The sequence below is a fragment of the Gouania willdenowi genome, chromosome 8, assembly GCF_900634775.1.
Source record: "Gouania willdenowi chromosome 8, fGouWil2.1, whole genome shotgun sequence".
Taxonomy (NCBI): Eukaryota; Metazoa; Chordata; class Actinopteri; order Blenniiformes; family Gobiesocidae; genus Gouania; species Gouania willdenowi.
In genome coordinates, this window is record NC_041051.1 from 1,474,096 (window position 1) to 1,491,785 (window position 17,690).

The following is a 17,690-nucleotide window of genomic DNA, read 5'->3' on the forward strand; positions in this document are numbered from 1 at the left end:
ATATTCTTTAAACATAAATAAAATCCTTCAAACACTTAAATCAAATATGTTCACTTTTGCCCAAAATAAAAAAAACACATGATGTGTCTTTGCTCTAGGTTTTCATCATCAAACCCAAAGTGTTCCATAGTAGAGAAAATGACTAGCCTTGATTGTTTACCAGCGTTTTCCACTAGCAACAACTTTAGCTTTGGCTTTTAGAGGGGCGGGGCGGAGGGGAGGAGCTTGTATGTGCGTGGATTAAACAACTCAAAGTTAGTGTTAATAACGTGTGTGTCAAGCTTTATTATTTGTAGATGTCCGAAAAAGTGGGTTTGTCTTATTTAGCAAATAAAACACATAAAATATATATATATATTTTTTATAATCGTTTTTTTCGATTATGTAATTTTTGTCATCGTTGGGTGTAATAATCAAAACTTCATTGAGCAGCCCTAACATCTATCAATGACTGGTCCTTACTTCAGTCCCAGTTAGCAAATACAACTACTGCAACTGTTCCACCAGGAAGCAGCAGAAAAGTGGCTCAGTTGGTCAATAATTCAGCAGCCATCACTGAAGCTCAGTCAGATGTGTCACGTCTTTCTAAGAGCTTCTCAACCCGTGGATCATGGACATCCCCAGACAAGTAGTAAAATGGTTGAAAAATGCAGTGTTAGCTATCAAACAAGCTGGTGTTAATTGTTAAGTGTGATCAGCAGCAGACACAGACATGCAGAGCAGTGGCAGATTTGTAGCTGACCCTGAAATGCAAACGTCAGCGTTGGACCATAACTTTCCCAAAGGCAGCTGACAGCAGCAGAGCTGTAGACCTGTCGGAGAGCACATTGTAAGAGACGAGATGCCTGTATATTCACTAGTAATAAATTCTATGTATTTTTCACATGCTGACCCCAGGTCATCCTGCACTGTTGAATGAAACATGGTTTTTCATCTCAGGGCAGACGATGGATCTTCTTTTTCTGCCAGAAATCTGTTGATGTTGAACGATGGATTGTTTTTAAACAACATGGCACAAGTAATGCTTTTCCTTTTTAAACCTGATGGTGAAACACAAACTGCTTTTGTCTTTTATTATGACAAGTAGGTTTTTCACTTGAGTGTTATTTGAACAAGTTTTCCTTTTAAAACAACCATTTTAGTTTAGTTCTGTGAAAATGATTATAAACCAAAGCAAAACACATAACTTTGTCTTTTTTATTATAAAAGAAAAGGACAAAAATCATCAAATTATGATTATTCAAGAAATCTGCAATTTAATCTTTAAACAAGGTTGCTCTGCTTTACTAAAAAATGCTGTCACAATTTTAAATTGTGTTTTCTAACTATGGTTGAAAATGTTAGGATTAAATAAAGTTATTATGTTAAGGATTGTTTGAAAACCTTGGACAACCATTTAAAGTGCTTGACTTGATGCAAACACTGCTAGTTTACCGTGCGCTACTCGTCTGGAAATACAAGCTACATGAGAAGCCACTAAACAACCACCTGGCATCCAGACTGTGTCAAACAAACATTGTAATTATAATTATATCATGGATTTAGCTCCGTTAGCGGGCTTCACCTAACCAAAGGTTTCCTGTCAGAGAGAAGCTGTCCTACGGAGGTCGATAACAACAATTTAAGCCAAGTGTTTTCAGCCTTGGTATGTGCGTGTTCACACACAGGGGTGGAGCTAGCAGCGTCTGACTAATCACTACAATGGGACACCTTGCAGAGCGAACGTCTTTAAAATGGAGGAACAGTTTATGATGTTAAACAAAGATAATGAATTTAAAGCCATGATAACAGCAAAGAGCAACAGTGTTAGTGCAGCGAATTGCAGACTGTGAATGTGTAAAAGCATGAGATTATTTATGATATGAATCCATTGAATGATAAACGGACAGCGCTCTGATCAGTTAAACTTTATTACAGCACACACTTGTTGCTATTCAAGTAGACCTCTATTTATCACACACACACTGGGATGAGAACGCATTGTTTACTGTAGTATGTTCCTGCTGATGCTGACAGCCTCACTATAGCCTATTTATGGATGAATGAATGAGGAACTTCACCCTGACTGTAGATCAGTCCATCAGATATAAATCTATATCTTTCCTGAAAGATGTCATTGGTAAACGAAAGGATTGCATGGATGTCTAAATATTATTATTATTATATTTATTGTTACTAGACTGTTTCTATACCTGTGTTGACTTTAAGAGTGTTCTGACTTGATTAGATTTTAGCTAAAGTATTGTATCTGTTAGGCAGTATTCTGTTTATATTGTTATAAATCTAAAGTATGACAATACATACAGTCAAAATGGTGAACAGACAATTTCTCAATGGTCATCATTCTTGTTATTATTTTAGCCTTCTTGTAAAACTTTGAGCTTTCCCAGAATATCACAATAATTATTGTACTGTGAGGTTACAGTGATTAAACCAAATTGTGGGATTTAGATATAGCTACATCCATATTTACTAGATTTACCTTTATTATTGAATATTTGTAGTAACAGCAGCTGGACACATTTTAATTTTCAATATATCTGTATATTATATTACAGATTTACACAAAGAAAATCCATAGATCAAAGTTTTCAGGGAAAGCAGTTGAGTTGTAGTTAGGGGTGTCACGATACCGATTGCATCTTTGTGTATATAGATCAGATACGTTATTGGCGCAGATCATACACACTATTGTCAGAAACGGTTTGATCAAGTGATTTCACCACATCAGAAAACAATTCTCAGCAGCAGTAGGTATGAGACAAAACTGACTCCATTATTCATCGCCAATGGTTTACATGAATTTTAACCTTTAAATATGAGTATTCTATAATTGACGGGGTTCTCACTAGCGCTGTTGAGTGTCTGTTGTTTTTTCCTTTTTTAATCGGTACTGTCGTAAAACTTGTTGCCTGCTTGGATACGAAAGGGACTTCCAGGTGTGCACTGGTTGTTTTAACTCTTTTAATCTGAATAATTCAGAAACAAATTCATCAGCCGCACCGTCTATTTAATACAGGCGATTTGCTCGGATGCTCCTGTCTTTACCTGAGGACGAAACTTTGCGATATATCATTGTATCAATATTTTGGCACACCCCTACATCGTATCATTCTACATGTGCTCACAGATGTTAATACATTTGGTTGGTCCCACATAATACCTCATTTAAATTTGAAAAGCACGTCTTGGAGTCAGTCTTTGAATCAAATGTTATTTCTTGTCTCTACAGTGTGTGAGAGTATTTATTAATAGAGGATCTATACCAAGCATGATTAACTCTATATTTACATTCATCATCACCTTTTCACCAAATAACTTTTAGCTTTAAAGTAAGGCTGGAACAAAGATAAAAACAACTTTAGCTTTAAGTCACTAAATTCTAAATTTTCCATGCCAGTGGCGCTCACTCGCACGCCACGCGATCACCATGCTGTGAAAAATTCCTGGTGAGAACCCTGATTTATGAAAATAAATGAAAAAAATAATTTGAAGGACACAAATAATATGTACAGTATATATTAGTGATAGACGGATACATTGGCCGATGTGGGCTGTTGCGTTCACCAATCCGCATTATTTACAGAGCGCAGAAATATTTTTTACTTGGTGTTGTTCTACCTCACCTTTGTTAATTTCAATAAATGTTAGTTTTTTTTTTTTTTTAAATTGAGGCTCATACCATTTGTTATCATCAATGTGTAATTTTTATGTTGTAAATTGAGGGAGCAAAAGTAGTATCATCATCGGCTCAGGTTGATGGAAAAAGTCTGTATCGGCATCTGCCCTAAAAATCCATATTGGTCTAACCCTAGTATATATATATATATATATATCATATTTTATATGCAGGCCAATTTATCTGATACTTGTTTTTTTGCTGATATTAGACAGATGTCAGATTGGGATCGACTTCATTGTTGTTGCATCAAACCACAATTGGACTCAACAGTTGTGTGGGCATCTTTGTTACTGTTTAAATCTGATTGATATAAAGTGACTTTTTACATCCACTATTTAGAGAGCAGCTCTAGATTTGGACTTGGACACCATCCTTTAAAGGAAAGTAGTCAACATAGAAGGAGAGTAGTTACCGTAGTTCATTGAAAGCATCCACCCCCACAGGTCGTGGTGAGAAGCTGCTTTGAAAGCATTGGTGTTATGTGTTTGACTACACTACTACACAGGTACTTGTTCTTCAAAGGGAACATCTCACTGCTGTGCTGTTTACCAACAGTGCTTGTAGGCGTGCGGGTGGGAGTGGAGTGCACATGTGAATTCATACATGGAGGTTGGCATGTTTTTGCACGTACGTCGTTGCCCCTGTAGTTTCTGACTCAAGCCCACACACAAGTGTTTGCACATGTCAGTGATCACACAGCGATGCGTTGCACACAGAGGCTCATGCACATGCACACACTCTTATACTCACAGTGACTTTAATAGACGTGTGTCTAACAGAAAGGGGTGTGGAAGGTCCCACTTACACAGTCAATGTGCATCAGCAGCGAATAAGGCACAGTACATTCTAAGTGTGTGTGTACGCTTCTAGGATTAATTGATTCAATACTGAATCCAGCTTTTCAATGTAGTGTGTGTTTGTGTTTTAGGAGTTGACGGACTGCAGTTTTAATGTACTGATTTAGATGCAAGGAAAACTCGGCAAACTCAGCATGCCTTATAAATTCCCACAGGATTCCCCCCCCCCCCCCCCCCCACACACACACACACACACACACACACACACACACACACACACGGTCCCACCCCCCTTTCTGCCCATATACAGACAGCACCCTTTCCCCTACACACATGGTTGGGTTTATCAGGTAATGGTTGTGCAGTAATGGGCGGGTAGTGTGCAGCACTGTGGGGAAGATACTTTGCTAAACATGAAACCTCTTCCAGCTGAGATTGGAAGAGTCAGGACTGGTTCAAAGGTCTAAAGTGGATTTAATCTGAGAGGGCGGGGCTTGATTTCAAAGGAAGGCCAATAAAAACAGACCATAATTGTGTTTTGAGTAAAGTAAAGTTTATGTGGAATTAGAAGGCAATGAGAATTCTATATTGCTCCTTTATTTTGCCATATTTAATGTATTGTTTGGAGATATGAGGTGATTCTTATATTACTAATTTAACGCCCTTATTTCTTTTCTATAGAATAATATAAGAATAATTAATGGAGTTGCTCCAAGAGAGCATACCACAGGACTGTTTCTGAGGTCAGGACTACTCAAACTGAAGGACTTGGTTGCTTTACAAACTTTATTAGTTGTTCATAAAGCAAAACACTGTCTGTTACCGCATGGACTTCAAACCCTTTTTACTGTAAACAGTGAGACAAGCAGAAGAAATAATGACTTAAAACAACCTTTTGCAGGAAATCTCAGTATCTGGTGTGATACAATGGAACTCTCTAGAAAATGATCTAAAATGTTGTTCAAATATTCTTCAATTCAAATATAAGTATAAACAGCACATACTTAACTTGTATAAAGATGAATGTGAAAATTGTTAAATTTACAACAACTGTTGTTTTAGCAAAATCATTTATAATAATTGAGAAATAAAAAGAGAAAATTGTTAAAATCGAAAGTTGATTACATCTGTTCTGGGCTATTGTTATCTTTTGGCATCGTTGAGGCCATCTAATTTATAATGTTTTTGTTAAGAATGGGGGAGGAGTTTATAAGATTTTTTTTTCATCCTTCTCCTGTTCTTCTTTTCATGGAATGTATTATTGTTGTGTTTGCTGGATTGTTGTACCAATTTATGTTGCATTACCATGAAAAAAGAATAAATAAAATGAAATGAAATAATTATGTAAAGACGCGACATGTTTTACGAGACCGATGGTTATTTTTAGGCTTATGCTACGCATGCCGAAGCCCAGCATTCACATCTGAGACTATTCAGTTTATGAATTAATAAATAAACCATATAAAATGAGCCATTTGGTTCTTCCTGATCACATGATTTTGGAAGCCTGCATTAGTCACATTAATCCAAACACAGAATAATCATTTAGAATTTTTTTTCTTACGTTATTTATCTTTTTTGACCACAATCACGAACACGAGTCAACTAAGCCTAAATCACACACACACACTACACCTTCTGCTGATCTGAGACGAGATTAAACAAATTAAGAACAAACATTTTCACTTTAGCCAAATATGCTTTAATATACTCATTTTAATTTTTTCTTTCTTTCTAAAACTAGCTTTTGATAATGTTTGTTGTTGCCAGGATTAGTGACAAGATGCACCAGCTCAGATATTTTTATACTGCCTTTTATTTGAGCTAGATTTCTATTTGAAAAAGTGAAAGTATAGAATACAGTTGTTTAAGATTGTTTTGTGTGTGTGGTGTTGTAATTTGAAAAAGAAGCGGCGTCGTAGGGTCTGAAGAAGTGGCCGTGGTCAGTAACCTAATGTTGTGTATCCAATGTTGGTCAATTTGTAGAAATATGATGCAAATCCATTGAAAAACAGGCAAAATACAGCATTTAGAATGTGATGGCGAGGAAATGGCAAAGGATTTTCCAGTGACATTATAGGCCCCTCCCACTGACCACATGCTGTTTTTTCTTCATCAGCGACCTGCTCCTATCTGTCTACATTCATCTAACACTATTTTGAAGTCAACACGACATATCGTCTTTCCACTAGAGCTGTTAGCGTCGAATGCCTCTAAAAGTGGCGCCCTCTGAGAATGCAAGGCATGATGGGTAATTATCACCTTGAGCCTTGTTTAGGGCTTGACAGTCATCATGTGTATCAAATATGAGGCAGTTTGAACTTTGTGTTTTAGAGTTATATAGATTTTTCTTTTATGGCGTGCTAATGTTGCCAACAGTGAGCATGACCATAAATGCCGTCAATTTTGAAATTGTCGTGCTAACAAAAATTAGCATCGGGTGCTAAGTGTTCTGGCTGAGTTTGAAGCAAATCGGATGAAGCTCCTCAGACTAGTTTGCGCAAATACGTTTTGCCATTTTTTACCTTTGACCCAAGATGGCTGACTTCTTGTTGTGTTTTGGGCGTGGTTGTAATGTAACTTTTTGCTCATCCTGGGATCAATAATATATGTGGATACTTTCGTAGCTATTGGTCAAAACTGCCGATTGTGCGGTTCCGGTTCCATCGCATTATATTTTGTTATCAATTTTTTTTTTTTTGCCATTTCTCCAAATGATCAAATTTTTCACCAGGCTTGAGGTGCCAATTTGGGTGACACTTCGGGCAATGCTCATGGGGTCAAATTAGCGATCAAACGAATGATGGAATAATAATAAAGAACAATTACAATGGGGTCCTTCTGCCATTCAGGCCTTTGGACCCTAATTAAAACATTTAAATAATACTTTAATTCAATCAGTGTTTTTTAATTGGGTCATGACTCCATGGTTGAAACACTGCATTACATTATGTTGTAGCAGTAGGGGGTACATGGTTAAAGGTCTGAAGGGGTACAGGACTGTGAAACATTAGGAACCACTGATCCACTGCGCTCCCTGTAGAGAATATTGTGGGTTTGTTTGTCTGTGGCTACATTAAAAGACCCTTCTTTGAGTGTAGTCTTTGTGTGGTTGGTGTTGTTGAAATGGAGAGCACGACTACTCAGTAATAATGTGATTACAACAGACGGCCTCAGAGAGAAACATCAGCGCTATCGATTGAACTCGCTGCACCTGAACAAGACACAGAAAGAGGACAGCAGGGTGGAGAGATGAATAGTCTGCTGGGGTTTTGTGGTTATTGAGGTGACTGACAGTCATTATCCTTTTTTTTGTAGGGGATGCCTTACCAACAGGCTCCAGTCCCTTCCTGTCAGGTTATCCAAGCTCCTCCCCCCTGACCTCTGACTCTACGTACAGATCGGCCAATCCCAGCAGTCTGCAGATGGCTCAGCTCTGGGCTTCACATGCCCACGAAGGTAAATCACCTGAATAAGCATTCCACTTCCTGTCCGTTCTTTCTGTTTGTGGCTCAGTGCACATGTCAGAGACACGAGCAGCATCACACTTGGATGACATTTTTCACAGTGCGCTTCTGTCCAATGCCCACGAGGCTCGTTCTTCTTCTGCTTTCACCACACTGCTGGGATCCTGTTCCATTTCTGTCCCCGAGCTGGTAGCTTGGCTCCAGGCTCATTCCCAAATGGGCCTCACGTTCTTCAGTACTCTCACCAATGATCTGTTATTATAATCACTTGGGCTTTCTCTCCATACACACTTTGTCTCTGTTTGCTGATTCTGTCTCAGATGTCCCACTTCTCTGGTCTTTTATGTATCTGTGCTTCTTTTAAACAAACAAAACTTTATTTATAAAACACTTTTTGTATATGCTTGGATGCAGCACTAAATGTTTTATAAAACGCTCAGAGGACACACGACCATCTTTTTTGATCAAAAAACAAGCTGATGCTTTAATCATCATTTAAGGATTTATTCAACCTTATCGATTTAAACACCATATGATGAGGAAGTAGACGGTCTGTGCTCAGGCTGTAGACGTATAATTCTAGTTTATATTAAAGCAGGGTTCTCACCACAGCATAGGGGGATCGTAGCGTGGGACATTTAGAAATGTATAGTTTACTGAAGTAAAGCTAAAGTTGTTTTTTTGTTCCAGCTTTACTTTAAATCGATATTGATTTTGGATATCGATCCGATATCAGCCAGAAAACAAATATCAGAATTTTTAGGACTGCATCTAAAATTGCCGATATATATTATATGTATTCAATTGTTGAATACTGTAGATATTATGATGAAGGTTAAAATGTATATAACCAGTTGGTTAATAATAAATGGGTCAGTTTTTCTCATACTTACTGTTGCTGACTATTGTTCTCTGTTTGAGTGACATCACATGATCAAACCTTTTCTAACAAAATAAGTCATAAAAGTATGTATGATTCATGCTGATATCATATCGGTTCAATATCGGTATCGTTTCGGAAGTGAAAAAGTTGTATCGGGACATCCCTAGTTATTAATACTTGGTAAAGATCCTCCACTAATAAATACTCACCCACCTATACTGTACACTAGAAATAATATTTGATTCAAAAGACTGATTTAAGATGTGCTTTTCAGATTTAAATGAGGTACTTTGATGGAACATACTGACATTTTACAAGTAAATGCACAAAATTAAAATACTTTAACTAAAATGTGAAGAGTGGGACTAGGAAATAATCAACAGCACTACTTAATACTCAAATACATATGTATTCAGCATATTGGTGTTTAAAATACACTTGGTTTCAATTTGGCTGAACTTGACCAGAAGCTGAAGCAGTAAATATCTCCATGCAGCCTAAACGCATTTCCACATTAGTACGATTCCAATCTTTTAAGCCATAATGGTGTATTTTAATTCCTGCTAGTTGGTTTTATTAATAGCTACAGTTATTAAAAGCTGAAGTCTCTGGGCAGACATTAGTTATAGCTTTTATCCCTGAAGTGCACATAGTGTAAGCTCTAACACACATGGCTTAAGAACTGCACGAATGATATGAAAACTGTTATATTATAGTACACATGGAGATCCTTAAGTAAAACTATATATATATATAACCCAATATTACCTGCTCTGAACATAACTGTAACAGCAGCTAAATGTGTTACAAGCTCTAAAGTAAAACCATGTACGTTAAAATTGGCTCATCTACTCTGATTATCTTTAATCCCGTACTAAAAGCTGAAGCTGTTTTCAGGCTAAACTAATACAGGTTGGTGAACAAGGTTGACTGTTATTAATTAGAGCTGCAACTAACCATTATTTTTATAATTGATTAATCGGTCAATAAATTAATCGATGGATCAGATTAAAAAAAAAACTGTTTATCTATATAGCACATTTAAATTCTGAATGAAAAGTGTGTCTCATGCACAAACACGCTCGCACATGCAAGTCATACACAAACACGCTCGCACACACAAACGCTCGTGGTACGCGCGCACACACAAACGCCCGTGGTACGAACACACACACGCACAAACGCCCGTGGTATGCGCGCACGCACAAACGCCCGTGGTACGCGCGCGCGCACAAACGCCCGTGGTGCGCGCGCGCGCCCACAAACGCCCGTGGTGCGCGCGCGCCCACAAATGCCCGTGGTACGGTTACCAGGAATTTTTTACAGCATAGGAGCATCGCGTGGTGCTCGAGTAAGTGCAACGTGCATGGAAAATCTTTCAATTTATAACTCTCTGAAAGCCACATTTAGTGAAGCAAAGCTAAAGTTCATTGTTTTTTGTTGTTTTTGTTCTAGCCTTACTTTAAAGCTAAAAGTTATTTGTTGAATTGGTGATAATGAATGTAGTTTTAGAGTTAATCATGCTTGGTACAGGTCATCCACTAATAAATACTCACACACACTGTAGAGACAAGAAATAACTTTTTTATAGACTGATTCCAAGACGCACTTTTCAAATATAAATTAGGTATTATGTGGGGCCAGCAGTAATATTGGAGCAAGCAAACGCACACGGGTAATGCGCGTGCACACATTAGAGCTTTAATCGGGCAGAAAAAAGAAGACCCACCCTAACAGAACACGGCCTGAACCTGTCCGACCAGAATGAATCCGATCTCTTTTTAAGTCTGAACACGTTTCAATCAGACGTATTCACATCCGTGTTCGCGCATGTAGAATGATCCATGGTGAGGTTTAAACATGACGAGCAGCTTCATGTGCTGCTACACGCTACGTCTGATTGAAGCTCTATTTATATTGGATGGTGATTACAGGCAGCATCGGGGGCAGCTAAGTGGCTGCAGGGGTCCTCAGGTAAAGACGGGGGCATCAGAGCAGATTGCATGTATTAAATAGACGATGCAGCTGATGTTTGTGTTTCTGGGTTGTTCAGATTATTACGACGGTACCAATTAAAAAAAGGAAAAACAAACTACCGAAAAGCCCCCCTACGTTGCTGAAAATGGAGCGTAGGGGGCGCCATCGCTTCACAGGGGAGTAAAATTGAAAAGTCGGGGCCCCTAAGCTCAACAGCGCTGGCGAGAACCCTGTCTAATCATTGGTGTGATTAGACGGGGTTCATATCTCGGGTGGTAATTGGCCAGTCTTTATGAAATTTAGGGTGGATTTGTTTCTCAATTACCTTAGAGGTTTTTCGTGATTCTTGAAAAAAAAAGGGATGCCCATACATTTGGATCGACTATATCATTATTAATGGGGATAAAAATGTCCTCCGAGCCTTTAACGTGTGAATGATGCAGATACCAATGATCAGGATCACTGATCATTGGTATCTGTGAATAATGGTTTGCTCTCACAGTGCTCTTGTTTTAGTAACACACGTGTTCTTAAAGCAGAAAGTTTGCTTCCTGGTATTTCTGATGTCCTCAGTTTATTTAAAAATCTCATTTAACTTCATAACTTTATGACTAACCATACTAATACTAAACCACATATGTCTATTTGCCCAATTATCCAGATCACAATTTATGCTGAAGTTAATCTGAATTTAACCAAGCTCCAAGGCTGGTACATCATTTAATGTTGCTAATAAAAGTGAACACATGAAGATAAAATCTATCTTTGTATCAATTTTCAGTTTGTATTTAACTCAAAACTGACCAGTTTACTGCAGAGCTGTTGAATTGCATAATATTATGTCTGATCTGTGTGTACAATACAGATATTATAATAAAGACTCATAGACTCATTAGATGCTGCCCTTTATCTTCAGATTACATTTATTTAATTTTGTTTCTCCTCAATTTATTTAATCCAATACTTTAATTGATAATGCATGTAACATTTACTTTTAGATGGTAAATGGTAAATGGACATGATTTATATAGAGCTTTATCACCACTGAAACAGTCTCAAAGCGCTTTACATATCAGCTCATTCACCCAATCACTCTCACATTCACACACCAGTGGGACAGGACTGACATGCAAGGCACTAGTCGACCACTGGGAGCAACTTAGGGTTCAGTGTCTTGCCCAAGGACACTTCGACACATAGTCAGGTACTGGGATCGAACCCCCAACCTCTCGATCAGAAGACAACCCACTACTACCTGAGCCACGGTCGGCTTGATATAAGATTAAAGCATGGTAACTGACCTGTTGTCATGGCAAACATTTAGCAAAATCAAACGTAAACGTGCCCAGCAGGGTTGGGGTCAATTATAATTGTAATTGCGTAATTAATAATTAATTACAATTCTAGTGTAGTCAAAACTGCAGTTTAAAAAATCCTGTCATGATTGTAATGAAATTGTAATTGAGTTAAGATAACTGACTTTGTAATTGCCACGAAAATTCTATAAAAATTGTCAATTATTTAACGCAAAACTGTTGAACCATGTTACAGTTCTATGTACAGTTCTACACGTAGTTAATTATTAAAATATGTTTCATATCTAGCCTTCCCACATTTTATCATTTTAAAAAAAATAAATAAATGAAAAACTAGGTGTATACTGACACCACAAATATTAAAACCTATATTTTCATTGATTAGGAAGCCTAACAAGGTAATCAATAGATAGATTCAGGCTCAGTAATTGGGATTAATTGTAATTGAACTTTAGTAATTGAGAACATATTTGTAATTGACTTTAAGAATAAAAAATTATCGTGATTTAATTGTAATTGGAAAAAATGTTGTAATCGTAATTAAATGTGGGTAATTGAAAATGTAATTGTAACTGAAAAATGTAATTGAGCCCAACCCTGGTGCTTAGTACATTGATCAGAAGCATTGGGTGTGATTGGTCTCTAATAGCCAATCATCAGTGTTTCAGGCTGAACATGTATAATGTGTAATTCTTCTCTTTCAGGTTATCTTCCTCTCCCTAGCAGCCTGTACTCCAGTCCGTACCTGTCTCTGGGCCCCCTGGAGCCTCCATCGCTCCCCCAGCACCCTCTGTTTGACTCCCATAAAGGTTGGTTGGCATCAATAAAAATACCTAACCAAACATTTTCCATCAAGCAGAAGCTGTCCTACGAATCTAGATTACAACACGCTAGGTTAAGGGTGTTGATTTCAGCCTGGTTACCTGCACGCTCTTGTGACAGAGGGAGAGATTACAGCGTCAGACCAATCACAATCACAGAGACACTGGAGAGCGATTTACGTCACAAATGAGGAATAGTTCTTTGAAAATATGAAGAATTAAAATCCATAATTCAGACCAAAAACAAAACTGTTGCTACAGTAAAAGCAGGAAAGAATGAACGAGTGTTAATGATTAAATGAGTGAGATTATAAATGGAGAATAAACACACACTGATCAGTTTCACTTTCTCTTTGACCTTGTTTGTGGCTCTGATGCTGCGTTCATACAGATCAGTCTACATCATAAGGTGGAATATATTTATATTTATAATATCTTACAGGACTGAGGCTCTCAGAGTCACCACAGAATACACAAATTAATCAATTTATTAATTATCGGTCAAAAAAAGCTCCTGATGCACGCAGGGTTTATTAGCTGACTAATGTCTATAAGTCCATCAGATATAAATCTCTATATTATGTCATTATAAATGAAGCATAAATATTCTCTCTCCTGTCATCGTCACATCAGATCCACACAGAGACGTGTTCACAATGATCCTCCTTTTATTGGACAGGTCGTTTTCTAAGAGAACTGATGGGTCAGGAGGCGGGGCTTTAGTACTCGCTCAGATCCTAGCCAGAACAAAACCTGGCCCCGACCAGGTTAGTCGTTCAGCCTAAGTTACCATGGTGATTTAGCTCCGTAAGACGTTAACAAACTTTGTCGTATAGCACAGACCGATTAAATCCCATGCGATAAGAGATAATCTAGCTTCATAGTACAGGCTCAAGATGAATTCAGTTCAATGTTTTTAACATTGAGGCTTGTTTTGTTGTTTACCTTGTTTCGTTGTTGCTTTACAAATAATTCTTCTGTTCACTGGTTATGTGTTGATTATCAATGACTTTTTGTCATTTTTTGCTTGTGTGTTTGTTTTAGATGGATATTACCTTCCCTCCTCCCTTAGTCAACCAGCCCTCCATCCGCCATCTGTTCCTCAGCCCGCTCCATCCAGCTCCACGCCACCACAGAAGATGTCCAGGGAAGCTGGCAGAGACAGGTCCTACAGAAGTGATAGAGACCGGGACAGAGAGCGAGACAGGTCAAAAGAAGAGCAGCGTCCCCGGAGCGTGGTAGACCTCACTCAGGATGGGAAAAGTGAGGATGAGCGCAGGACCGGAAGAGAACGGGAGCGAGACAGAGACAAAAACCGAGACCTGGACAGGGACAGCTGGTCTCTATATTCTCACCATCAAAAGCAACACTCCCATCCTTCTACAGTGGAGCCCAGATCCAGACTGACTCCACCAATGGCACCTTTTCCTCGTGGAGGCGTGGCCAGATTTCATGGACCAGAATCAGACAAAGTGGGACGGAGCGAGGAGAGCAGTTCTCGATCCTACCACAACTTTAACTCTAATAACTCCAGCTCTCATTCAGACCGACTGAGAAGGAATGACTCTCTGGCTACAGCACCTGGAGCGCTCCACGCAGCCTACGCCCTTCCTCTTGGCTTCCAGCCCGCATCATCCAGAGAGCCTATCAGAGAGCAGCGCGTCACTGCACCCACGTACGTGCCTTCTGTGGAGGTCTACGATGAGCGGGCCGGGCCAATCCAGATCGCTTCACAGGCCCGTGACAACAAACATGAGGACAAACAAAGGGAAAGAGATCGAGACAAAGAGCATGAACGAGACGGCGAAAAGGAAAGGGAGAGGTACGGGTTTCATGAAAAATCCCACACGGACCATCCTCGCCTCTCCCACTCCGGCGACTTAAACAATCAAAGGGAGCAAGGGTCTGTCATCTGTCCCAATGACTCCAGTAGTAAACGGATCCACGACACAACTCTCTCCTCCAATCCATCACGATTAAGTCCAGAAACTAGAGACTCCTCCAAACATTCAATGCGGTTGGGGATTGAGCCAACAGGGGTGGAGCCTAAGTGGAATACCATAAGCCCATTGGCCAATTATGCTACAAGTCACATGGCTGCTCTGGCAGCTCAGCACGGACACACACTCCCATCACCCCACGGCCAACTCACACACACAAACATCCCTCATTCCCCTCACGCATCCCACAGACCCAACAACACGTCCCAGCCCACCCATAGCCACTCCCCTCAGACACACGCTTCTCAACATGGATCGGGGCGTGCCGGGGAAGAGGGAAGTCAAAGGCGCTACTTGGACCCATCAGCTCTCTATCGACCAAGTGGATCCTTAGCAGGTGTGTCTAATAGTGCAGAGCAATGCAGGGGAGCAACTCTAGACTCCTCTGAAGTTTCAGCAATGCAAAGCTTAATTAAGTACAGTGGAAATTTTCCCGTTGATGGTCCTGGATCCTCAGGCCACATTGTGGATGGTCGAGGACCATTTGGCGGCTTGGCTAACATCGGGATGGCCATGGAGAGGGAAAAGGAGAGGGAGCGGGAGAGACACAGGGAGAAGGTGGCTGTAGGGTCCAGTGGTTCAGGCCCTCTGAGGATACCACCTCAGCTGAAGAGAGAACAGGAGCGGCCAGACAGCGCTCGCTCCTTTGGGCGGGAGGGTGACGGCGAGGTTCGCCACCCCCCTGTGGGGATCGCTGTCGCTGTTGCCCGGCAGAGAGACAGTGGATTCACCGGTAAGCAGACGAGCGGGACCTCAGACGCACAAAGATCCATTCTGCCATCAACTATCAAAGGTTTGTTTTCTTTATTATTTACCTTTATTTAACCAGGTTCACCATTAAGAACCAACTCTCATTTACAACGACGACCAAGCCAAGAAGATATGTAACAAACACATAGGATTTTACATACATCAACAAAGGACAAATACAAAGCAAGGGTATTTTAATAAAAAACATATAATACAGGGCCAGTTTGGGGTCAATTATGGTTGTGATTTTTTCCAATTATGATTATTATTTTTCCCTTCTAAGTCAATTTCAAAATAAATGGTAACATTTGTTTTTTAAAAATAGATATATCACTAGTGGGAACCAACTACAAAACAGTGACAGTTGCAGCGAAAATTGCCAGTTCAACGAAGATTTTTCTTAATGGTTTACATTTTTTGTATTTCTGTTGTTTCATATATTTATGGCTTCTTTTTTTTTGTAGTCATCTTGTGTGTTTTAAGTGATTTTGATTATTTCAGTTTTTTTTACGGTCTTTTCGTATATTTTTGTGTGTTTACTTTGGGGGTCTCCTGTTGCATGTCTGCAGTACTAGACACTGAAAAAAATGTACCCCTAACCCTATGAAGTCCCACCCCCCTCAATTGTGTTTACTGTGAAGTTAATCTTACATTTTATTTCAAATGTCTTAAAAAGTCTTGATTTTAATTTGAGTGAAGCTGTATGAACCCTGTACTATGACAAGACAGCTTTTCTTACTTGTAGTCATATTTTTAATAAAATAAAAAAAGCATTTCCTTATTGAGCTGATTCTTCCTCCCGCTACTACAGATGTCAGAGATGTATTTATTATTAGGGTTGGGCACCGAGAACCGGTTCCTAAAGTCCGGTTCCAGAACCGTTATGAAGATGTTTGAATTGCGATTAGTTTTTCTAAATGCCCGCACTAGTTTGTGCGAGGTTTAATCTGTTTGTTTACACAGGGTTTGTATAAGATGCATGTGCGTGCGTGCGGCTTGCTGCGCCGCTGACCTTAGGCTGACAGGCGAGAGAAAGAGCGCCGATCACTTCTTCTCCGGCCGTATCAGACAGCGTCACTTCTACGGTTTAAATGATCAACTTATGGAGTTACTAAAGGCTAAGTTCATCCAGAATGTAGACTTATTCTAGAAGTTAACAGCTTTAATTTAGCCCCGCTAAATGAGGAAGTGTAGGACAGTCCTCTGCTGCTGCTGTTTCTCTGTAGTGGGGGAGGGGCTGCAGACAGTGATGGCCAGTTGTTGCTTTTAAAAAATATATATATATATATTGATACGTGCACTGCATATAACTTTTACAATATATACAATTCACACATTTAGCCGTTTATTTAAAACATAAATTATTTACAGTCATATACAATTTACATATGTACATAAAGAATGTACAGCACAGACATACATGCTGATGAATAATTGACTAACTTACCGTAGTAAGTAAAGATTGACAATGACTTGAGATATTTTTACTTCATGTTTTAGTGTCAATATTAAGTTTTTCTGCAACAATCAGTGGCTGAAATAACAGGTCATTTATTTTATATAATTTTAAAAAATGTAACATATTTTTTTTAAATAAGATAAAATCAAAACAACAGGTTACATGTATTATGTTTATTTATTTTACAGAAATACTCTACATGAATGAAGTTAACAGTAACATAACCAACTTATCATCTGCATTGTTTCACCTCATGAATTAAATTGAGAGGGTCCAGCTCTGATAGTGGGGTCTCCTAACCCTCTTCCCCTGGTCAGGGGTCTGTAACCTTTACTCTACAAGGAACCATTGAACCTCATCTCACCTGGATTAAAGTCCTCCTGGAGCCATAAATACCTTCTCTATGAAGACAATACAGTGGATTACATTATATACAGTTAATATTATATAGAATAATGTTTGATTTGATTTATATTGATCATGTAAATGGAAACTTAAAAACAGTTTAAAATAAAATAAATTGACATCAATAAATAAA

At 38.9% G+C, this 17,690-nt stretch overlaps 1 protein-coding gene across 3 annotated transcripts in view; it reads left to right on the forward strand.

Moving 5' to 3' along the window:
- Positions 1–17,690, forward strand: part of tnrc18 (trinucleotide repeat containing 18) — a 117,702-nt gene that overhangs the window by 27,472 nt on the left and 72,540 nt on the right. For all 3 annotated transcript variants that reach the window (XM_028456272.1, XM_028456270.1, XM_028456271.1), the window contains 3 exons: positions 7,798–7,938; positions 12,827–12,931; positions 13,988–15,736. In XM_028456272.1, the coding sequence (XP_028312073.1) occupies positions 7,798–7,938; positions 12,827–12,931; positions 13,988–15,736 (1,995 nt within the window). The remainder of the gene's footprint in view (positions 1–7,797; positions 7,939–12,826; positions 12,932–13,987; positions 15,737–17,690) is intronic.